This window comes from Momordica charantia, assembly GCF_013281855.1.
Source record: "Momordica charantia cultivar OHB3-1 chromosome 7 unlocalized genomic scaffold, Mcharantia_2.0 BLBB01000007.1, whole genome shotgun sequence".
NCBI classification, from domain to species: Eukaryota; Viridiplantae; Streptophyta; class Magnoliopsida; order Cucurbitales; family Cucurbitaceae; genus Momordica; species Momordica charantia.
In genome coordinates this window covers 6,637,942-6,662,448 of record NW_028275165.1, presented here as the reverse complement: position 1 = coordinate 6,662,448, position 24,507 = coordinate 6,637,942, and the positions used below count along the sequence as shown (strand labels likewise).

At 40.4% G+C, this 24,507-nt stretch overlaps 1 protein-coding gene and 1 non-coding gene across 2 annotated transcripts; both read left to right on the top strand.

Annotated features, from left to right (window-relative positions):
- The first annotated feature begins 492 nt into the window (after positions 1-492).
- On the top strand, positions 493-599 carry LOC148210224 (small nucleolar RNA R71). The gene has a single exon (XR_015792487.1). It is a non-coding gene; the product is annotated as a small nucleolar RNA R71 (small nucleolar RNA).
- A 17,197-nt stretch (positions 600-17,796) lies between these two features.
- LOC148210223 (uncharacterized) lies at positions 17,797-23,642 on the top strand. The gene is made up of 6 exons (XM_088126244.1): positions 17,797-18,034; positions 18,187-18,306; positions 18,441-18,697; positions 21,468-21,626; positions 21,837-22,401; positions 23,062-23,642. The coding sequence occupies exons 1-6, from the start codon at positions 17,797-17,799 to the stop codon at positions 23,640-23,642; spliced, it is 1,920 nt and encodes a 639-aa protein (XP_087982370.1).
- The last annotated feature ends 865 nt before the right edge of the window (positions 23,643-24,507 follow it).

Genomic DNA, 24,507 nt, shown 5'->3' with positions numbered 1-24,507 from the left:
CCTGGGTTGTAGGTGTTCGAATATGGGTTAAAGTCCCTATTGTTCCCATGTCCTACATAAAAAACAGAAGCAGGGTTATGTGGACAATTATCATAGATATGGTTTTCACTGCAAAATGAACAAATGAGATCGTTGACTTGGCAAACAGGGGCAGGAGTGCAATAATCCGACTGCACAGGTTGTATCGGCGTGGCTAATGGATTTTTTATTCCCAATGCCATCTCTTTCAGCCTCTGGTTCATTGTAACCATCTCTTTTTGCATCGAGGTCGCAATGTCCAGAGCCAAAACTCCAGCTGGATCTTGCTTCTTTGGTGCTGCCCTAGATCTTTGTGAACACCATAGTTCGTTGTGTGAAGCTAAGTCATTTAGGATGTCAACTATCTCATTGAATGTCTTCTTTGTAAAGGCTCCGTTGGCAGCATTGTTTAGCATCATCTTAGTAGGATGATCTAAGCCTCTAAAGAAATGTTCTATCTGGATGCATGCCGGCAAGCCATGGTTCGGACATTTCCTGATTAGTTCTTTAAATCTCTCCCACGCCTCGTGAACAGGTTCACGATCATACTGTCTAAAGGAGATGATCTCCTCTCTGATATCAGCGTGGCGAGTAGGTGGGAAGAATTTTGTTAAGAACTTCTCCACTAACGACCCCCATGTGGTGATGGATCCCGGTGGAAATGCATTGAGCCATGCTCTAGCTTGGTCCTTCAAAGAAAATGGAAAAAGTGTTAGTCTCAGAGCATCGTCTGTTATACCAGGTAATCGAAATGCATTTGCAATTTGAATGAATGATTTCAGATGATCATGTGGATCCTCATGTTCCTGCCCTCCAAAATGTCCAGTTGTCTGCAACATTTGGAACATAATTGGTTTAAGCTCAAAGTTTGCGTGGGCTGGAATAGGGTTGACTATCCCTGAATCAAAGTTCTGAAAAGCCGTGGCGGCATATTCTCGCATTGCCACGTCTCTGTTGTCCGCCATCTGGATATGGTTGAATTCATCATTTCTCGCATGATCCCTCATATTACCGTTAACAGCAGGTGGATCAACCGGATCACGAGGTGGAATATCTGCCATTGATGTGCTCGTACTCTCTACCTCACTTTCAGGACTGATTTCACCTTCTCTCTCTTTTTGCTTTTCTAGTTGTTTTCGAAGTCTTTGCTCCTTTCGAGTTTTTCGAAGGGTCCGCTCAATCTCAGGGTCAAGGGGTAGAAGAAAAGATCTTGTGCTCATGCACTTTAACGTACCCTTGTGAGATAAACGACCAAAAATATAGAACAAAAACGGTGGATGGAGATTACACCCAACAACAATTCTCAAAAATAAAAACTAAAAGAATTTGAAAATAATTTTAAAACTAAAGTCCCCGGCAACGACGCCAAAAACTTGACTGGGTGTTTATGCTGAACGCACGCACTAAGCGTGGTAACAATTATATAGATGGAAGCGCACACCTGTCAGAGTAATATAAAATGGACGGAGTATCCAAGTATCGATCCTCAAGGACTTCTAAACAATTTCCAAACTCTAAAGTTTTAAAGAATAGTGAATGTTGGAATGAGTGATTCTTGTAAAATGGGAAGTGGTCACAAATAATGGTTTGGATTTGGGATTTGGACTTATAATAATAAAACCTAGCCCGAATTACTTCAAGTTAGCCAACAAAGAATCAAGGATATGCTAAGGACGATATGCATTTCACTTTAGGAACCAACGACTACGCTTTTCACTTGACTTATGTCTAAGCAAGTTCAAAGTCCTAAGACATTCCCTAATATGTCTATTACGAGAGATATCTTAGTTTTAGGATGGAAATAGTCGCAACCTCGGGTTAAGGTCCTATGTCTAGGCTACTTAAGCGGAACCCTTATGTCTAAGGCGCTCCTCTCCTCGGTTTAATCACTCAACAATGCAAATAAGCAACCTTTTCAGTATTGACTTGTTAAGACTTACAGTGGCCTTCTCTAAATCCTAACTTTTTGGGAAAACATGTTGAGCAATGAATGGAAAGTAAAAACACTACTTCTTAGCAACCCTTTTTAGACATAAAAGGCTAACTATCCATAACCGGGCTAGAGACGAGAATTTAGAAAGACATATTGAAGAAAATACAGCAAGTAAAATGGTTGAATGTGGAATGCATGTGTGAAAAACAAAAGTTAACTAACGGAGAGTTTTTATCGGGATTGAGAGCTTCGCCCTTCTCTTTCAAGCAAGGGGGAGTGTCACGTGCTCTTTCCTCCAAAAACACAACTCTCTTAACTAAAAAATAAAGTAAAGGCAAAGGGAAGATAAGCAAAGTGCTGGATTTTTATATATTTGAATAAGTAGAAAATGACTAAGTACAAATGGAAACAAAACAAAGCTCAATAAAGGAATGTAAAGTGCTCGGGATTTAAAAACCAAAAGTAACTAATGAAAGCAACTCAAAAGTACTTAGAAAGCAACAAAGAAACACTAAAAATGATCAAGAGAAGGAAGCAAGGCTTGATGACTTTGGTGGAGAAGTTGCTGGAATTTATAGCTGTGCAGAATTGGTTAGGTAGGTCCTAAAACGATGGTGAATCACCCATTTCCAACTCTTTTGACTGACCAAATCGTGCTCAAACTGATAGTGGAACACTTCTTCTACATGTATGCATCGGTTGGAACCACCAAAACGCATTGGAAGACGCGTTTCATTAAGGGCAAAGTTGGAAGAAAACCAGTTTTTCTGCAGGCTTCCCAGGCGCCTGGCGCCTCCATGAAGGTTTTTCCGTCTTTTTGCTTCTTTTGATTAATTTGCACTCCCAAATGGTCCTAAAATGTCATAAATACCATATAAGCCATCCACAAACCATAGTATATGAATTTTGCATGAATTGGAACTCAAACGATCGAGAAAAATCCGAAACAAAGCTGAAACATTGTAAAAACAGCATCAAAAACCTTCTTTTTACGCATGTAAACAAGCGTAATCAACAGGCTGTTCTTCCTCAAAGCGGTAAGAACCTGCCGCAGATGTCCTTCGTGCTGCTCTTCCGTAATGGAGTAAATTAGAATATCGTCGATAAACACGATCACGAACAGATCCAAAAATTCCTTAAAAACTCGATTCATAACGGTAAACTCATAATGCCCATACCTGGTTCTGAAGGCTGTCTTAGGTATGTCGGCGTCTTTAATTCTCAACTGGTGGTACCCCGATCGTAGGTCTATCTTCGAGAACACCCTTGCTCCTTTTAGTTGGTCAAAGAGGTCATCGATGCGAGGAAGGGGGTACCTATTTTTTATTGTCACCTTGTTCAGATCCCGGTAGTCAACACAAAGTCGCATAGATCCATCCTTTTTTTTCACAAACAGCACGGGAGCACCCCAAGGAGACACGCTCGGGCGAATGAAGCCTTTATCTAAGAGCTCTTCCAGCTGAGCCTTAAGCTCCTTAAGTTCCGCTGGAGCCATGCGGTACAGTGCCTTTGAAATGGGAGCTGTCCCGGGTGGTAAGTCAATACAAAAATCCAGTTCACGAACAGGGGGTAGCCCCGGGAGGTCATTGGGGAACACATCTGGGAACTCTCTGACCACGGGAATGGAGTCGATACTAGGTGGAGTCTTACTAATGTCGACGACGTTGGCCAAATATCCCCAAGCTCCATTCTGCAACAGGCGTCTTGCCTTCAACGCTGATACTGTCCTTGGGACTCTACCCGTAACCCCTTTAAACGTAAAGCTCCGACCCGAAGGTAGTTGGAAGGAGACTTCTCTTCTCGAGCAATTAATGTTGGCTTGGTTGGTAGCTAGCCAATCCATGCCCACAATAACGTTAAAATCTTGCATGTCCAGCTGGATCAGTCTTGCCCTTAGAGTCTGATTATCAAAAGACAACTCACATGCCCTCACCTTTTGGCTAGCGAACAAAATCGACCCTGATGGTGTAGAAACCGACAACAAAAATCCTAACGGCTCTAATTCCAGGGTTGCCTGACGAACAAACGCAGAAGAGATGAAGGTGTGGCTCGACCCCGAATCAAACAATACATACGCAGGCACATCATGTTCTAAAACAGTACCTGGATCACAATGTAAAGATAAGGACATACGCCCACACACAAAGCCCAAAAAAAAGAGAAGAGATACCTGTGACTACTGTTTGGGCATCCGCCGCTTCCTTGCGAGTAAGTGCGAAGACACGAGCCCTTTGGTTATTTCCCTGCGTCGAAACTGGTGGTGGAATCCTCTGACCCAACCTCTGCGTATTTGCGGCCGACATGGGACATTCCCTTGCAAAATGCCCCTCTCTTCTGCACCTGAAACAACCCTTACTTCCCGTCCAGCACTGCCCTGTATGTCTTTTCTGGCAGGTGGGGCATACTGGCGGCATGCCCTGGTGTTGAGTCGGCGCTGGGGTGATCTCAATACCGGGTCGACATAAGTCGAAGGAAACTTCCTTTTCACACCTGAAGATGATCCGACCTCTGGCAGGGGTGAGGCCTTATTGGAAACATCCTTATCCATAACCAAGGCGCCCCTAACCGTTTCAACATAGGTGGTGGGTCGCTGGAGGTCCACCGGTCCTCTGATTCCCTTGCGCAAGCCTTTAACAAACCTCTTGATCTTTAAAGCCTCAGTGGGAATCAACTCTAGAGCGAAACGGGAGAGTTCCGTGAACTTTCTTTCATACTGTGCCACCGATAAAGTTCCTTGGACTAGATGCAGGAATTCTGCCTCCTTCATGTCTTTCACAGTCTCCGGATAGTAGTAGTCGTACTACAAGTTCTTGAACCTTGCCCATGGAATTGGTACATTCGCATGATCCTCTGCCGCTGCTACTGAGTCCCACCAGTTCAGGGTCTCACCCCTCAACATAAAAACCGCGCCCTTCACCTTGAATTGGTCTTCGCAACCAAGATATGCGTAAAGGGCTTCCAACTCTCTGATCCACTCTTCCGCTGCAGTTGCTCTTTCACTCTCGCCGTCAAAGGTTGGGGGTCTGTAGCGCTTGAAATCCTTGATGAAGCGAGCCTCGCTCTGGGGTGTATGAAGGTGTTGGGGTGGCGGAGCTTGGACCCCGCCCACCCCTACGACGTTACTGATCACTGCTTGCAAGGCCTCCACAAGCAATGCCAATTGGGGGTTCACCTGAGGAACTGCTGGGGGAACTGGAGGATCTGCCCGCTCTCAAGCGGCTGCTGGAGGAAATGGAGGGACTACTCCTGCCTGATTCCCAGCAGGAGGGGGCGGTGGATCCGCTCCGTTCTCACCTCCGGGAGCGGGGTCGGCGTCAGCTCGCAATCTCATACTACGACGGGGAGGCATTGTCTGGAAGAACGGCACAAAATTTCGATAAGACGTTAGCACGATACTCCACACATAGACTAAAAGGAAAAAGTGGCAGTCGAAATCCCCAAAATAGAAAAAGGTCCACCACATTCTATTTGGTACGCTTAATAAACACACTCTATGTCTAGCGAAACAGAGCGGCAACAAAAACTGATGAGAAAAATTTCAGCGCACAAGTAAATCATGGGAAATGTATAAGCTCTCAAGGACAAGCATGAAGCGTACCTGGTGATGACGAGGAGGTCGACCGAGATCACTACTCCTACGTATGCTAGTTTCTAACTCAGTCTACAGGAACGTTTCGGCTCTGATACCAACTGTGACACCCCAAGATTTCATATAAACATCCTAGGCAACGGTAAATAATTCTTCTGGCTAACCTTAACTCTAAACACGAGATAAGCAACTCCCCGGAAAATAATTTAGATGAAATAAAGTTTCGACTCCCATACGTTCTATCAGAAATATAAATGTCATAAAGTGTCAGGACTTCACCCTCCGTGGCAATTTAAAAACAACAACATCTCATATTTGCCTCAGTGGCAAAAATTATTAAATAAATAAAAACAACCGTGCCCTAAACTCCAATGACAACAACGACGCGTTTACCAGCAACATCCATAACAATTAAAGTAGTTCTAAAGAATACAAAATTTCCTCTGCGGTTCACACCTAGCAATAACATAAATCTCAAGGCTACTCATACCCAACGACCCTTCCCTCTATCCTCACTAACTAAGCTAGTGATCCTTCCTCGGTCAAGCCCTCTCCACGTCATCACCTCGGTCGACCCCGTTCACACCTGAAAACATATAAGGGTACAAAGGGGGGTGAGTACATAAGGTACTTCGTAAGTAGCACTTCCTAACTAGCACAAAAATCATTCTCACAGTCACAACATAAAGGACAAAACAATAGCGAGGCAATCAAATAAGCAGTGAGAGATAGCGAACAAATAACTTGACATTTAGAACAAAACAAGAGCAAGGCAATCAAATAAGCAGTGAGAGATAGCGAACAAATAACTTGACATTTACATACAACAACCAAGCGTCGAAACTACCAATACCACAACCCATGATTCGCTAGCCCTTGTCTCATAGTAATAAACCTTCCTCTGCACCCCCCCTATGCTACTCCCCGCTTAACTTCTCGAGGCATGACGGTTCTTGACATTTATTCCCAAGTCACCGTGCCCTCTCCTTTTACAGTACTTGATGTTCGACCTTGCCATTTATTCCCAAGGCCTAGCACCACTACTTCGCAAGCACCACTCTACTTTAGTCCTTCAAGCCTAACTCCTCGAGTCGCATTGGCCCTTGACATTTATCCCCAAGGCCTCAATACTCCTCTACAGAAACTTGATGTTCGGCCTTGCCATTTATTCCCAAGGCCTGAACTATGCACCGGTCCTTGCCGTTTATCCCCAAGGTACCGATGACTTCCCAGCGTATTGGTCCTTGACATTTATTCCCAAGACCCCAATACTCATTTACAGAAATTTGACGTTCGGCCTTGTCATTTATTCCCAAGGCAACTACTCAAGGCTTTGAACCTCCAAGCGATTTATATGCATCTTCCGACCAGACCACCCATAGTTTAACGGACTGCCAACCCGTCCCTTCACCCTTCACCCTTCACCACTTCACTAACCCTCCCAAGACCACCTACAAGTGTATGTCCCACATTCCAATTTACTGCACAGTTCACAAGCATGCTTTTCTTTGCAATAAACAAGTCACCACCCAACAGCTCACAACTAAAACAATATAAAATAATTATCAGTTTAACAACGCGAGCATTTCATTTACAACATGTTTGCAAAACATCACGAGCCAATTATTTTTAACCACACAATTCAGAATCTACCAGTCACCTCCAACAAAAGGAATAGAAAGCATGTTCCCTCATAAGTGTTCAATAATAGAAAGACGGCAACAAATTACTAGAAGTTCACAAATCAAAACTAACAGTCCCTACATGCACAATTAAATTATTTTAACTAAAAATTAGCATCAAAACCATTCTCTTAACGCTAAATAACGCACGCACTCGCCCCCTGGTGCTACTTACACAACCACGTCTTCAAGTTTGCGTCGATCTCACACCTAAGCACCAAAAACAGAAAAAAAAACAGCAATTTAAATGTACTGTTCAGCCTTCGAAAAACGACTCTACGAGGGTTCAAAGGGCTCGTTACCGCAAAATGACTTCGTGTAGGTATGGGTAAATTAGATCTAGCTTGCAAAGGTGTGGGTAGCGCAAATCGGGCTTCGAACGGATGAAAATAATCGCCGAACACCACCAAAACACTGCTGTCCACGTTTTTGCAGCAGCGAAAAGTGCCCAAAACGACCTCCAACGACTTCGTTTTGATGCCCGTTACTACAAAACAACTTCGCTTAGGTGTGGGTATTCCAAATCGGTTTCGTTTGGATGTGGGTAATCCAAATCTAACTTCGAATAAATGTGGGTCAAAGAAAAATTACTGGGTACCACGGATCTAAGCTATTCGAGTTTGATAGGCTCGTTGGATCGGAGAAGGGACGCCGCGAAAACAGCCACACATAACGATGCCGCCTGCAGCAGTCCGAAGGTCATGCGCCGCCGCTGCCCGTCGCACGCCGCTGCTGCCGTCGCACGTCGCCGCCGTCTGCCGCTACCCAACGCCACGCGCCGCCGCTGCCCGTCGCACACCGCTGCTGCCCGTCGCGCGCTGCCGCCGTCTGCCGCTGCCCAACGCCGCGCTGCTACTGCCGACGCCCGCGCCTGCTGCTGTCCAGTCGTCGGTACTGCTTCGTCGGAGAAAGAATTTCGGATGGGGGTTGGCGGCTCCAACGAAAGGGGAGGGTGGAAGAAGATGAGGAAGGAGAACAAGGTGGGCTAGGGTTGTTTTGTTTTAAATTCCCCTTTTCCTTTTGTTTTGGAACATAGACCCACTTGGGCTAGTTTCTTTTGTTTAAGGCCCATTTACCCAATCACACCTTGTTAACAAAACCAATAATATAATTTCGTAGTTGATCCAATGGCCCAGAGCAAGTGTCACATAGCGGAATCCGTAAAAAAAACATAACTTAATAAATACTACGCGCTACTAACTCACCACAAAATTTGTAACAACACACACTAGCCGAGATGCCACACTAAAATTAAATAAAGATCACTGGTGGATCAAATAAGATAAAAATGAAATAAATCAATAAATCAATAACTAAAATCCATTTTGTTATAAAATTCCCCGGAACTCGGCGCAAGCTAACCTGAGTAACGCGGGGCGTTACAGCTGGAGCGAAGAATCACTAGAGCATGGATTTACACCACAATAACTGTCCCAGACACGGAAAAATTCCTGTGCTTGTACAATCTTCAGCTGGGTGCCCTAAAATGGGAACCCAATAGAAAAGGGACATTTTAACCTAGCCGACACACATAGATCCCAATAGAGACATGTTTTTTAGTGTTGGAAAAGATAAGGAAGAAGAAACTCACCATTTTCGGAGGAGAGCTGACGATAGAGGAGGATATCCAGTTGCTACTGCGAGCTGTCATCTCCATCTTCGGTTTTCTTCTCTTTTCTCTAAATGAGTTGTAACATTTCTTTACCTATTATGTTTTCTTCTTCCTCCATGAGTTAAACACCATTTTGAGGGAGATTTGCATGCTGTAACTGATGAACAACCAAACTCTAGTTAATTTCCATTTGTTATTAAATAGAGCTGTGTTTATTTCTTGAATCTTACTGAACATTGTTGGCCACTCTGTTTTGTATGCTAGAGTCTATATGACCTGGGAGGGCTTACGGATAGCTGACTTGCTCTATTTGTGATTAGCTACTTTTTTCTAGTACGGCCGTGGATACTCGGGGTTCCCTAATCATGCTTAGAGCTTGTGGTTATTTCTTGGATATTTTACAACAGGAGTTGTAGGCATTCATCTTTGGGTGTCTCGGAAGGGAACCATGTCGAGTTGAGCATTAACAAATGATTTTACACTAGAGCATAGGTTGGGATTCAGTGAAAACATGTTATGTCTCCCCCATTTTTTCCATATCTGTTTACTCTCTATTTTTGTTATTCTATGCCGTAGTTTTTTCTTGCTGTCAACATTTTAAAGCGTGTTCACTGTTGGGATCGTTTATTGCTTTGTTTATGATATTTTTCTTTACTTTCAACACAATCATCTATATTTTATTGTTTTTGTACTTTTGGTATCTTCGAGCATTGTTTAGAATATTTTCCTAAGTCCCCGTGGATTCGACCTCTTTTCGTACTAAAATCGATGGATATAGTGTACAGTTGCACGTGTATCCAACATGATTGTGTGGACGCAACAACCACTTTGATTTTAGTTTACGTAGAAGCAATTTAAGACGAGAATTTAATAATAAAACTAAATCTCAAGGGTTATATCCTTGAGTCGAATCTTTTTGTTATGTCATCTTTTTGTATTTTCTTTGTATAACTTAGAATTCTTGTAAGATAAGAGCCGAAGTTCATCTAGCTCGTTCAACTGCAGCTTTCTTTCTTCTGCTTCCATAGATAAATCAAAGTTAATTATTTTGGTTGCCCAAAATGCTCTATGTTCAAGTTCAAGTGGTAAATGACATGTTTTTCCAAAAACTAATTGAATTGAGGACATTCTTAAAGGCGTTTTAAATGCAAGAGGATATGCCTATAACGAATCATCTAGCTTAATGGCCCAATCCCACCTATTTAAATTGATTGTCTTTTCCAAAATTATTTTAATTTCTCTCTTTGATGCTTCAGCTGGTTCGTCAAATCGAGGATGTACACAGTAGCTATCCTATGATGAACCTTGTATTTAGTCAACAATTTTCTTAATCTATCTAAAAAGTTTGTACCATCATCACTAATAAGACAACACGGAGTACCATATCTAGTAAATATGTATATATGTAAAAATGAAGTTACTACCTTAGCATCGTTCATTCGAGTAGCTATTGCCTTAATCCATTTTGACATATAATCAACTACCAATAATATGTAACACTTACCGAAAGAAGGGGAAAAGGACCCATGAACTCGATGCCCCACACATCGAAAATGTCCTCAAAAATAGGAGTGATGGGCATTTCATTCTTCTAGGATGCATTACTTGTGTGTCGGCAACGATCACAACTTTGAACAAATAGATGTGCATCTTTGAACAAGGAATGCCAAAAGAATCCACTTTGCAATATCTTTGCTACCATTTTTTTCCCAGCAAAGTGTCCTCTATATGATGACAAGCCCCAACGATTGCCATTTGCTTTTTCAGCAACACACCAGCGAAGAATGTTGTTAGGACATAATTTGTACAAAAATGTGTCATGTCATCTAAATTGCTTTACTTCATGAAAGAAGTTTTTAACTTGATGCTTGTCGCTACCCCAACATAACACGTACTGCATAATCGTTAAAGTTAAACATTAATTCAAACGAAAGGTTCCAATCAAGCTCCACTATCGTTGATGCCGTACTAAGTGAATTTTTTAGTTTTTCAAAGCTTTCATACATCCACAAAAAAACAAAAAGTCAATCAATTTCAAGCAATCTACAAAGGGGTTTTGAAATATGCCCAAAATCTAATAAAACGACAGTACAATCTAGCGTGTCCTAAAAATCTTCTTACTCCTTTAATAGATACGGTTGGGGATCCATATACCCTTACCCGAAATTTTGTAACCTAAAACAATCTCTTCTTGTACCATGAAAAGACACTTCTCCGAATCTAAAACAAGATTGGTCTTCTCACACTTTTTTCAAACATTTTTTAAATTTTTCAAACATTTTTTAAAGGACTCACTGAAAACAAAAAAAATTGTCCATAAAAATTTCTAAAGTCCACCACATTTGAGAAAATCGCCATGATTCATCTTTGAAATGTGGTTGGGGCGTTGCATAGCCCAAATGGCATCCTTCAGAAAGCGAACGTCCCGTAGGGCATGTAAACGTCATTTTCTCCTAATCTTTCGGAGCTATGGTAATTTGGTTGTAGCTAGAATAACCGTTCAAGAGACTGTGGCATTCCTTTCTTGCAAGCCAATCAGGCATTTGGTCAATAAACGGTAGTGGAAAATGGTATTTTTTTGTTACCTTAGAAAAGCGGTAGTAGTCCCTACAGACTCTCCATCCAGTCACCATTCTTGTACGAATTCGTTTATTTTCATTATTTGTAACCATTGTCATTCCTCCTTTTTTCAGTATGCATCGAATCGGGCTGACCCATCTACTATCTGGTATGGGGTAGATAATCCCTACGTCTAACCACTTAATGATCTCCATTTTAACCACATCATTCATCTTCAGATTTAGGCTTTTTCCTCCAAAATGATCTTATGCATACAAAATGCAAGATTAATTCCTCTTAGGTATGCTATGGTCCAGCCTATAGCCTTTTTGTGTTTGGACAACACCTGCAAAAGCAAAGTTTCATGCTCATTAGTCAGATAAACTAATAAAGTATCATTTAAACCAAAATATGCATATTTTAAATGCGAAGGTAATGGCTTCTTTTCCAATTTTTGATGTTCAATGATGGACGGTCATAAGTTTTTTAGATCAGCTGCCGTTGGTTGCAAAACTCAAACTTTTCCATAACTACCAAAGGAGTGTTGGGTGTTTCTTTAGTATCTTTTTCTATTCCTGCAACGATCAGCTCCTCAAACTCCTTTATTGTTGTCCCTATTTCTAAGCATTCCTCCACCTGATCCGGGAGGCACATTGGATCTAGGACATTGAATGCGACTTGCTCATCATTGACTTTCATCGTGATATCTACCTTCCTTACATTAAAGACAATGTCACCAGTTGATAAGAACAGCCTCCCAAGGATTATCGGTACCTCAAGATCTGCTCACAATCCAAAATAATTAAATCCACAGAAAAAAAATAACTTTTCAACTTTTACCAGTATATCTTCAATTTTTCCTTCCAGTTTCTCTTTCTTGATGGACCTATCAACTAATTGCAAAGTTACAGAGGGTGAGTTTCTCTTATGTTCATTTCTCTAAAAAGAGAAAAATACATTACATTTATACTTGATCCTAGATCGCATAATGCTCTTCCAATGTTCTTACCATATAAATAAGGAATAGTGAAACTACATGGGTCCTTACATTTGACAGGCAATGGATTCTAGAACACATTTTATTAAGGCTACTGTTTCATGCTCACCAAGTTCCTTTTGCCTACAATTAATATCTTTTAAGAACTTGGTGTAATTAGGCATGTGTTCTAAAGCATCTATCAATTGAATATTTATATGTAACTGCGTTAATATCTAAAATAACATTCTGAAGTGACTATCCTAATTCTTTTTACATAGTTTCTGAGGGAAAGGAGAAGGAACTTTACAATTACATACCTGTGAAGTAGCTTCGGCTCTACTTGCTTACCTTTGTTAGTTTTCTTACCATTCTCTTCTGAACTTACACGATACATCCTCTCTTCTGAACTTACAGGATATGTGCTCTCTTCTGGTTGTTGTGTAGGTACAAATATAGGTACGAATGTAGATGCATCATTTCCTTCATCTGGTAATATTGGCTCGTCATAGGTCACTCGCTTCTTCTTGTGACTGCCTTACATTACTATTTTCCTGCTCGTTTAGGATTTTTTGAATGTCCCGGCAATGTACCTTGTAGTCTGGTCTTTAGTTCATTAGCAATCTACCTTACCTGTATCTCTAGATTCCTTATGGCAACATCGACTCTCACTACATATTCTTTCATCATGGCCTTCTAACTACCATTGTTACCACCTTGCTGATTAGTGTTTGGTGCTCTTTGTTGGTTTTATTGATGCAGCGGTAAGGCCAGTTGAGTCGGAAATCCATGTGGAGTGTAGTTCTGCTTGTACTGTTGTGCAAGTGCTCGAGCACTGCTACTTGCTCAAGCTCCTCATTGATTACTCTAAGAGAACTTCAAATGGTGCCATCAACCAGGGTTGTATATTCAAATATGGGTTCAAATTATGATGGACACCTTGACCTACATAATAAATTGAAGCTAGATTAGATGGATAGTTCTCATATAAACAGTTATCACCATAGTAAACATGAGATAAGTCAAAAACTTTGAAAAACAGGAGAAAGATCATGGACTACAGCAGAAGTAGCGGCTGGTGCATTATTAGTCTTCTCCATCGTTAAGGTCTTAAGTATTTGATTCATGGCTACCATCGGTGCTTGAAGAGAAACTTCAGTGTCTAACTCAAAAATTATTGCTAGTGTTTGCTTCTTTTGTGGTAATGATCTTCCTGATTCTCCTTGATCATTAATCTTCGTCATTTTGTTCAAAATGTCCACGATTCTCATTGAATTATTTTTCCAACAACGAACCATTCGCAGTTTTGTTCAACATCTTCCTTGATGGAAGATCTAACCTTTTGTAGAATTGCTCAATCTGCACAAATGCGTGCAATCCATGGCTCGGACATCTTCTCAACAACTCCTTGCATTGCTTTTACGCCTCATTCACTACTTCATTTTCCTTCTTGTCACTGTGTGATATTTTATCAAAAACTTTTCTATCAACTCTGCCAAAGTAGTTATTGAATCTGGTTCAAGTTCATTCAGCCACGTTCTCGCTCTATCCCTGAGAGAAAATGGAAACAATGTAAGTTGCATTGCATCATTAGACACTCCATGAATTTGAAATATATTAGCTATCTCAATGAATTAAGTGATGGTAAGGATCCTCATTTTTTAATCCTCCGAACTGTCCTATTATTTGCAATAGTTTGGAACATAATCAGTTTTAGCTCGAATTGTGCAGCTATAGGCAATGGGTTGGCTATTCTCGAATTAAGTTGGTAGTGTTGGCTCATCATAGGCATGTTGACATAATGCTGCATGACTACATATCAATTCTCAGCTAACAGGATTTGGTTTGGCACTTCTCCTCCTTCTCGACTGTCTCCTTGACCTTTCATATCTTCATTCGTAGGTGGATGTACTGGTGGGATAGGTGGATTAAGATCCATTTCAGTGTTTAGGTGGATTAAGATCCATTTCAGTGTTTTCTTCAACTTCTTTCTTTTTGTAGTTTTCACTCTGTCCTCTTAGTCTTTGCCTAGGTCTTATCCTCCTTAGGGTATTCTCTATGAAGGGATCAAACTCCTACAAGTAAGATCCTGTACTCATACACAAAAATTAACCCTTTAAGGTTTGATATAAAAAATAATTCTCCAAGGAACAAAGGTATGCAACGATCATAATACTGAAAATAGTTCAACAAAAATAAATAATAATTTTGAAAATAAGTCACCGGTAATGGCACCAAAAACTTGTTTCGCTTCTACCTTAATATAGAAGAGGTTGCACTACAACAAGTCATACAGGTGATTTCCCTCGTTCATAAGGGTAAAAAGAAGCTAAATGTGTGCTGTTTTCTAACGTTTTAAACTCGGAAACCATATTTTAAACTTATTATAGTATCTAAAACATTTCATTTTAAGTTATCTTAGGTTATACATGCATATAGGACATTTTTACATCATTTAGAGTTGATTTCTAACGGAAATTACACTTTTCTGCAGAAAAATTTCGAGCTAGGCAGCTGACACCTTCCCCAATCCCGAGATTACCCTTAATGTAAAAGCACGTTTTGGTGTGATTTGAAGCCTTCCCAAGCTCTGCCACGTGTCTTCCATGCATTAAACGTTGCCAATTCAACAACTACCCAACCAAAAGGTGTTTGAAATGGATGGCTCTCCACGAAGCTCTCAACCTCCTAACCACCTTGAGGTCCCTATAAATTCAGCAATTCGTTCTCTTCATTCATCATCCCGGAGTGATCATTTTAGCTTTAGACGTTCCTTCTCAGCTTATTTACGTTTTCTTTTTTAGTCTTTGAGTTGTTATTGTTTTAAACCTTGTTTATTTCTAGTTCATCCTTTATTTCTAGCTTGTTAGTCTTGAATTGTATGTTTTAATCTTGTTTAATTAAAATTCCAGCAAGTTCTTTGTTACTCTCATCTCTCTCTCCTTCTCATTACGAAGTTGTAATCACTCAACCTTGAGGAATCGACCGAGTACTGCTCCCCAATCTTGAAAGAGAACGGGTTAGGGTCATTCGGGTTACAACTCCACCATTTCCAGCTTGCTTTAATTCTACTCATCTTTTAATCATTTCTTTTACTTCCATTAACATTAAATTCTATTTTTCCTGTATCATCATGAGCTAAATTTATTTTTCTCAAGCCCGGTTATGGATAGTTAGTTAAAGTTTTAAAATCCGACGAGGCAAAAGGCCTTTTTCTCCTCTTTTATCACTTAAAGTTGTTTCCATAAGTTGAAACTTGATTTGGCCAATTAATGTTTTAACCAAGCATCAATACTCAAAAGGTTGATATGTTTTCACAACTTTACTGATTTAACTTTAGAGAGGAATACTTTAGACATAAAGATTTCGCTCGGGTAGCCTAGACATAGGACCTCGACCTAAGGTTACGATTGGTTTTTACTAAAGTAAGTTCTTTTTTTCTAATAGACATATTAGGAATGGAATTAAACCTTCAAAATCACTTAGACATAAGAAGATGGCGAAGTAAAACCGAAGAAAATTTATGAGAGGCGCCGGGCGCCTAGTTGGAAAAAGTTTGTGTATTTTTAGCTAATTTGAAGTAACTGGGCTGGGTTTATTGCATTGAGCTTTTAAATATCAAAACCAACATTATCCTTATTATTTGTCACCCAAATTCAATTACAAAGTCATCGATCATTAACATTTCCTATAAAAAGACTTCATTTGTCCCTGAGGATCCATACTCGGAATACTCGTTCTGTTTTTACTACTTGTGACGGGTGTACACTTGCGCTCTCATTTATTTTGAATCCAAAATCCCAAACAAGTTTTTGGCGTCGTTGCCGGGGACCATTTGTTTTAGTCTTTTATTAATTTTTGTGATTGGTTTTTGTGATTGTCATTTCTATTCTCAAACATTTTGATTTATATCCAACAACGAAGGTCATTGATTAGTGCATGAGCACAGATTCATTTATGTTGCCATTTGATCCTGAAATTGAAAGAACCTGTCGTAGGTTGAGAAAAGAACAGAGACTCAGAAAACAGAGAGAAAAGCAAAAAAAAGAAAGAAAAAGAGAGATTTCGAAAACGAGAGTGAAAGTACCATCACTTTTATGGACGAGATTCCACCACAAAATCCTAAAGATCCACTAATTGTTAACGGAAAAAACAAAACAATGAGTTCAATCATATCTTGATGGCAGATAATAGAGACGTAGCCATGCGAGAATATGCTGCCTCAGCATTCCAGAATTTGGATTCTGTCATCCTAAATCCCATTCCAGAAGCCGTTAACTTCGAACTGAAGCTGCTTATGTTTCAAATGCTTCAGACATTAGGACAGTTTGGGGGGCGTGAATATGAAGATCCTCATGATCATCTCAAAACTTTTCTTCAAATAGCTGGTGCATTTAGATTTCCAAATATAACTGATGATGCATTAAGGTTAACTCTTTTCCCATTTTCTCTTAAGGATCAGGCAAGAACATGGCTAAACTCGTTCCCGCCAGGATCAATTGTAACATGGGATTCGCTAGTAGAAAAGTTCCTTTCAAAGTATTTTCCTCCCACTCGCCATGCTGACATCAGGGAACAGATTGTCACCTTTAGACAATATGATCATGAACCAGTGCACGAGGCATGGGAGAGATTCAAAGAGTTGCTGCGAAAGTGTCCGAACCATGGATTACCAGCATGTATCCAAATCGAGAACTTCTTCCGAGGTTTGGACCATCCCACTAAGATGATGCTCAACAACGCCGCAAATGGAGCTTTCACGACGAAGGACCTTCAACGAAATAGTTGATATTTTGGAGGACCTAGCATCCCACAATGAGCTATGGTGTTCTCAAAGGTCAAAACCTGCACCTAAGAAGCAAGACACAGCAGGAGTCTTGGCATTGGACATCGCAACTTCAATGCAGAAGGAAATGGTGATGATGAATCAAATGCTCAAGGAGTTGACCCTAGAAAGGAAGAGTGCACCAGCTGCACCCGTGCAACCAGAATATGCTTCTCCTGTTTGCGAAATTAATGAAATTGTTTGTTCTTATTGTAGTGATAACCATGTTTATGAGAATTGTCTGCATAATCCAGCTTCTATTTATTATGTAGGTCACGGGAACAATCGAAACTTCAACCCCTATTCAAACACGTACAATCCGAGGTGGAGACATCATCCCAACTTTTCATGGGGAGGTTAAGGAAGTTCCAGTGGAGCAATGGCAGAACCAGCAGTATAAGCAGCCCTATGTTCCTCCTACTTTTTCAAGCAATCAACAAATGCCACCACCACCACAACAGTATAATCAGAACCAAAGAACCCCATCGCAGCCAGCTCATAATAACAATACTAGTCTTGAGAACATGTTTAAGGAGTACATGGTGCGCAATGATGCATTGATGCAATCCCAAAATGCCACAATCTAAACTCAAGCAGCGACAATGAGAAACCTAGAAGTTCAAATGGGACAACTTGCCAATGATTTGAAGGCGAGACCGCAAGACTCTTTTCGTGGGCATACTGAAGTTCCAAAAAGAGATGGAAAAGAGCAATGCAAGGCGGTAACTTTGAGAAGTGGATTGTCTTACGAAGGACCAAAGATGCCGGTTAAGGTAGAGAAACCTTCCACATCAATTAAAAATGCTCCTAGTAAAGCAGAGAAAGAAAAAACCACCTCGGGTGAGGGGGAGGCGCCTAGCGCCTCTTCACAAAAAATTCATCTTTTGTCCCGATTCCTCCTTTCCCTCAAAGATTAGCCAATAAAAACCAAGAAACTCAATTAAGAAAGTTTTTAGACATCCTTAAACAACTCCACATAAACATTCATTTAGTTAATGCCTTAGAACAAATGCCAAATTATGCTAAGTTCCTGAAGGATATTGTGTCTAGAAAAAAGAAGTTAGGTGAACATGAGATGGTAGCTATGACTAAGGGTAGTAGTGAAGCTGTAGGTAGCCCTTTGCCCATAAAATGTAAAGATCCCGACAGTTTCACCATCTCTTGTTCTATTGGAGGAAAGAATTTAGGTAGAGCTTTATACGATCTAGGTGCTAGCATTAACCTAATGCCCCTATCTTTTTTCAAGGAATTAGGCATAGGAGAAGTAGACCCACCACAGTTACCCTTCAATTAGCAGATAGATCCATTAAGAAGCCTGAAGGAAAAATAGAAGATGTTCTAGTTCAGGTAGATAAGTTTATCTTCCATGCAGACTTCATGATCTTAGACTGTGAGGCCGATTTGGATGTACCTATCATCTTAGGTATACCCTTCCTAGCTACAGGAGATACAGTGTTTAATGTTCGAAAAGGAGAAATAACAATGAAGGTTAATAATGAGGAGGTAATGTAACGCCCCGCGTTACTCAGGTTAGCTTGCCTCGAGTTCCGGGAAATTTTTATAACAAAATAGATTTTATTTATTTATTTATTTCATTTTATTTGGTTTGATTCATCAGTTATCTTTATTTAATTCAAGTGTGGCATCTCGGCTACTGTGTATTGCTACAGATTTAGTGGTGAGTTAGTCGCGTGTAGTTATTTATCAAATTATGGTTTAGTACAGATTCCGCTTTGTGACACTTGTTTTGGGCCATTGGGCCAATTATGAAATTATATTATTGGCTTGTTTTAACAAGGAGGGGTTGGGTAAGTGGGCCTTAAACAAAAGGAAAAGAACCCAAGCCCAAAGGAGTTAAAAGTTTAAAACAAAAAAAACCCTAGCCCTTGTTCTTCTTCCTCCCTTTCCCTTTCTTGTTGAAGTCGCCGGCCACCCCCACTCGGATTCTTCTTCTCCGGCGAGCAGCTCCGTTCAGGCGACGTGGCGAACAGCGGCGGCATCGGAGCAGCAGGTGCGGCGTCGGGACAGCAGCACGACAGTAGCAGCGTCGGGCTCGGGCAGCAGCTGGCGCGGGCGTCGGGCAGCAGCAGGTGCGGCGGCGGCGGCGCGTGGTGGCTGTTCACAGTGTTTTCCCTCGATCCGACAAACTCCAACGACTCGAATATCTTAGATCCGGGAAGCCCGATTATTTTCTTTGACCCACCCATGTTCGAAGTTAGATTTGGATTACCCACACCTAAACAAAATCGATTTGGAATACCCACACCTAAGCGAAATTGTTTTATAGTAACGGACATCAAATCGAAGCCATTGGAGGTCATTTTGGGCGTTTTTCGCTGCTGTAAAAACGTGGACAGCAGTGTTTTGGGTGGTGTCTGGTGATTATCTTCATCCGTTCGAAGCCCGATTTACGCTACCCACCCCTTTGCAAGCTAGATCTAATTTACCCACACCTACACGAAGTCGTTTTGCGGTAATGAGACCCTTTGAACCCTCTTAGAGTTGTTTTCGAAGGCTGAACAATATATTTATATTGCTGTATTTTTCTGTTTTGTGCGTAAGTGTGAGTTCGACGCAAACTTAAGGATGTGGTTGTGTAAGTAGCACCAGGGGGCGAGTGCATGCATTATTTAGCGTTAACGGAATGGTTTTGATGCTGATTTTTAGCTAAAATAATTTAATTGAGCATGTAGGGATTGTTACTTTTGATTTGTGAACTTCTAGTGATTTTGTTGCCGTCTTTCTATTATTGAACATTTATGAGGAAACATGCTTTCTATTCTTATTGTTGGAGGTGACTAGTAGATTCTGAATTGTTGTGGTTAAAAGTAACTGACTCATGACGTTTTGCAAAAATGAAATGCTCGCGTTGTTAAACTGATAATTAGTTTATATTGTTTTAGTTGTGAGCTGTTGGGTGGTGACTTGTTTATTACAAAGAAAAGCATGCTTGTGAACTGTGCAGTGAATTGGAATGGGGGAAATTACTTGTAGGTGGTCTTGGGAGGGCTAGTGAAGTGGTGAAGGGTGAAGGGTGAAGGGACGGGTTGGCAGTCCGTTAAACTATGGGTGGTCTGATCTGAAAATGCATATAAATCGCTTGGAGGTTCAAAGCCTTGAGTAGTTGCCTTGGGAATAAATGACAAGGCCGAACGTCAAATTTCTGTAAATGAGTATTGGGGTATTGGGGATAAATGTCAAGGACCAATACGCTGGGAAGTCATCGGTACCTTGGGGATAAACGGTAAGGACCGGTGCACAGTTCAGGCCTTGGGAATAAATGGCAAGGCCGAACATCAAGTTTCTGTAGAGGAGTATTGAGGCCTTGGGGATAAATGTCAAGGGTCAATGCGACTCGAGGAGTTAGGCTTGAAGGTCTAAAGTAGAGTGGTGCTTGCGAAGTAGTGGTGCTAGGCCTTGGGAATAAATGGCAAGGTCGAACATCAAGTACTGTAAAAGGAGGGGGGCGGTATCTTGGGAATAAATGTCAAGAGCTGTCATGCCTCGAGAAGTTAAACGGGGAGTATCACAGGGGGGTGTAGAGGGAGGTTTAGTACTGTGGGACAATGGCTAGTGAATCATTGGTTGTAGTCTTGGTAGTTCCGACGCATGGTTGTTGTATGTAAATGTCAAGTTATTGTTTTTTTTTATCTCTCGCTGTCTATTTAATTGTCTTGCTATCGTTTTATTTTAAAATGTCGTGACTGTGAGCATGATTTTTGTGTTAGTTAGGAAAGGCTACTTACGGAGTACCTTATGTACTCACCCCCCTTTTTATCCTTATTTGTTTTCAGGTGTGAACAGGGTCGACCGCGGTGATGACGTGGAGAGGGCTTGACCGAGGAGGGATCACTAGTCGAGTTAGTGAGGATAGAGGGAAGGGTCGTTTGGTATGAGTAGCGTTGGGATTTAATTTATGGCTAGGTGTGGACTCGAGGAGCGATTTTGTTTTCTTTAGAACTACTTTTATTTTTTTATGGATGTTATTGTTAAAACACGTCACTGGTGTCGTTGGAGTTTAGGTGTACGCTTGTTTTATTTATTTAAGAATTTAGCCACTGAGGCGGGTATGAGATGTTTTTTTTATTGCCACGGAGAGTGAAGTTTCGGCAGTTTATAAAATTGATATTTTTGGTGGAATTATGGGAGTCGAAGCTTTATTTTATTTAAATTATTTCCGGGGAGTTGGTTATCTCGTGTTTAGAGTTAAGGCTAGACAGGTGGATTATTTAGCATTACCTAGGATGGTATACAACATCCTGGGGTGTTACAGGTAAAATTTAATGTGTTGGATGCAATGAAACTTCCAAGAGATTTAGAAGAATGTTCAGCTATTAGTACTTCAAATCCTGTTTCATTTGATGAGTTCTATAATCTTTTAGTTACAGGAATTGAGGAAGAACTAGAGGCTGCAAAAACTTATTGTCTAGAAGTAGTTTAAGAGATGCATCCACCAGAGGAAAAAGAGGATATAAAGTCAGAAGTGTGCAAAACATTGCAACCATCCATTGTGGAACCACCCACTTTGGAATAAAAACCTTTACCTTCTCACTTGAAATACGCTTATCTTGGACTTAATGAAACTTTGCCTGATATTATTTCTTCCAATTTAACTACTGAAAATGAGCTTTCATTGTTACAGGTATTGGCAAAATACAAGGCCATTGGTTGGACCATTGCAGACATTCGAGGGATAAGCCCTGCATTCTGCATGCATAAGATCCTATTGGAAGAAGGTGTCAGCAACTCAATAGAGAATCAGAGACGTTTGAATCTAAAAATGAAAGAGGTTGTTCGAAAAGAGATCTTGAAATGGTTAGACACTGGAGTCATCTACCCTATATCAGATGGTAGGTGGGTGAGCCCAGTACAATGCATACCTAACAAGGGCGGGATGGCAGTGGTGGTAAACGAGGAGAATGAACATATATCAACCCGGACTGTGAGCGGGTGGAGAGTTTGCATCGACTATTGCAAACTAAACAAGGTAACGAAAAAAGATCATTTTCCACTCCCGTTTGTTGATCAAATGTTGGATCGTCTTGCAGATAAAGAGTTTTACTACTTCCTAGACGGATATTCAGGATATAACCAAATTACCATCGCTCGGAGAATCAAGAGAAGACGACGTTCACTTGTCCATATGGGACATTTGCCTTTAGGCGTATGCCTTTCGGTCTATGTAATGCACCGGCGACATTTGAAAGGTGTATGATGGCCATTTTTTCGGATATGGTAGAAAATATTCTTGAGGTTTTTATGGATGACTTTTCAATTTTTGGGAATTCTTTTGATGATTGCCTATTGAATTTAGAAAATATTTTACAAAGATGTGAGCAAACGAATCTTGTTCTAAACTGAGAGAAGTGCCATTTTATGGTACGAGAACGGATAGTTCTAGGCCATAAGATTTCAAAAAATGGGATTGAGGTGGATCGTGCTAAGATTGATGTTATTTCAAAATTACCACCTCCTACAAATGTTAAAGGAATAAGAAGTTTTTTAGGTCATGGGGGTTTCTATCGATGTTTTTGCAAAGATTTCAAAACCGCTTTGCCAACTTTTGGAAAATGATAGACCATTCATATTTGATAATGCTTGCATGACAGCTTTTGAAACTTTAAAAACTGCTTTGAGCTCGACTCCAATAATTATAGAACCTAACTGGGAGTTACCCTTTGAACTTATGTGCGATGCTAGTGATTATGCTTTAGGGGTCATGTTAGGTCAAAGAAGGAATAAGTTTTTACATCTAGTATATTATGCAAGTAAGACTTTAATGGGGGCACAACTAAACTACACCACTACTGAAAAAGATTTGTTAGCAGTTGTGTTTGCTTTTGATAAGTTTAGGTCTTACTTGATAGGGACAAAAGTAATTGTTTATACTGATCATTATGCTCTAAAGTATTTATTTGCAAAGAAGGATGCAAAACCACGTTTGATACGATGGATTTTGCTACTTCAAGAGTTTGATATAGAAGTAAGGGACCGTAAAGGAACGGAGAACCAAGTAGCCGACCACTTGTCTAGGCTCGAGTCCCCATTTCAGGAAGGTCAAGCAGAGATTCGAGAGCAATTCGTTGATGAGAAATTACTTCGTATTGAAAATGTCCCTTGGTACGCTGACATAGCAAATTACTTGGTAAGTCGTATTATTCCTCATGAATTCAGTCGGCAGCAGGTAAAAAAGTTTCTTCATGATGTGAGATATTATAGGTGGGATGAGCCTTTTTTGTATAAACTTGGTCCTGACGGAATCCTTCGCAGGTGTATAGCGGAGGAAGAGAAAAAAGCAATTTCGGAGGCTTGTCATATGTCTCCATATGGAGGGCATTTCGCTGGACAAAAGACCGCTGCGAAGGTATTACAAAGCGGGTTCTTCTGGCCCACTCTATTCCGTGATGCACATAGTTTCACTCAAGAGAATCAAGGAAGCTTCAACTGATGGAACTTGAGGAGCATAGGAATTTTCCTTACGAAAATGCTAAGATTTTTAAAGAAAAAACTAAGAAATGACATGATAAGAGGCTTAGGCCTAAATCTTATCAAGTAGGATACTTAGTTTTACTTTTCAACTCTCGTATAAAATTATTTCCGAGAAAACTAAAGTCCAGGTGGTCTGGACCATTTAAAATTTCATAAATTTTCCCTCACGGTGCCATTTAACTCGAAGATTTTAAAGGTAATATTTTTAAAGTTAATGGCCAACGTGTTAAAAAATATTTTGGAGAAGAAATAGATAGAGGAAGACCTCTATCCAACTTTCAAGAATTTAAGAGTTTGAAAAAAAAAAATTTCCCTTCCTTGTTTAATTGAAAATCTTTTGAAAGGTTTTGTGTAAATTAGTTAGGAGTAGTTTTCCTTATTTTCTTTTCGAATTTCACTTATTTTTAATTGTAATTAGGTTATTTAGGCTAGATTAAGGTGTTAAAAAATTACTTGAGCGAAATTTTAGAAAATTCGGATTATTTTTAGGCTAGGCGCCTGGCGCCTCGGCCCAATCCAAAAATTCGAAAAATTGTGATTTTAATTTTGGGAGTTAGTTTTGGCTTGGAATAAATAAGGGTGCGATCATTTTTCATTTTTAATCAAATTTGGGAGGTCGTAAAAGAAAATAGAGAGCTTTCTTAAAAGATAAAAAATAGGTGGGATTTTGTGTTGTTTGAATCTTTGTTGGTTTGTTTTTCCAAATGGATTTTTGTTTAATTAATCTAAAGTCTTAAACCCTGATTTTTTTTAGAAAAGAAAAATAAAGGAGATGGGACACATCATCTACCTTGAGACGTGGCCGTTTGATCCATGAGGCCAGT

Coding starts and splice junctions, on each gene's coding strand:
- LOC148210223 (XM_088126244.1), top strand. CDS start 17,797: ATGAGAAACCTAGAAGTTCAAATGGGACAACTTGCCAATGATTTGAAG. Junction 18,035..18,186: donor GAAAGAAAAAACCACCTCGG/GTGAGGGGGAGG, acceptor ACATTCATTTAG/TTAATGCCTTAGAACAAATG. Junction 21,627..21,836: donor CAAAAACTTATTGTCTAGAA/GTAGTTTAAGAG, acceptor TCATTGTTACAG/GTATTGGCAAAATACAAGGC.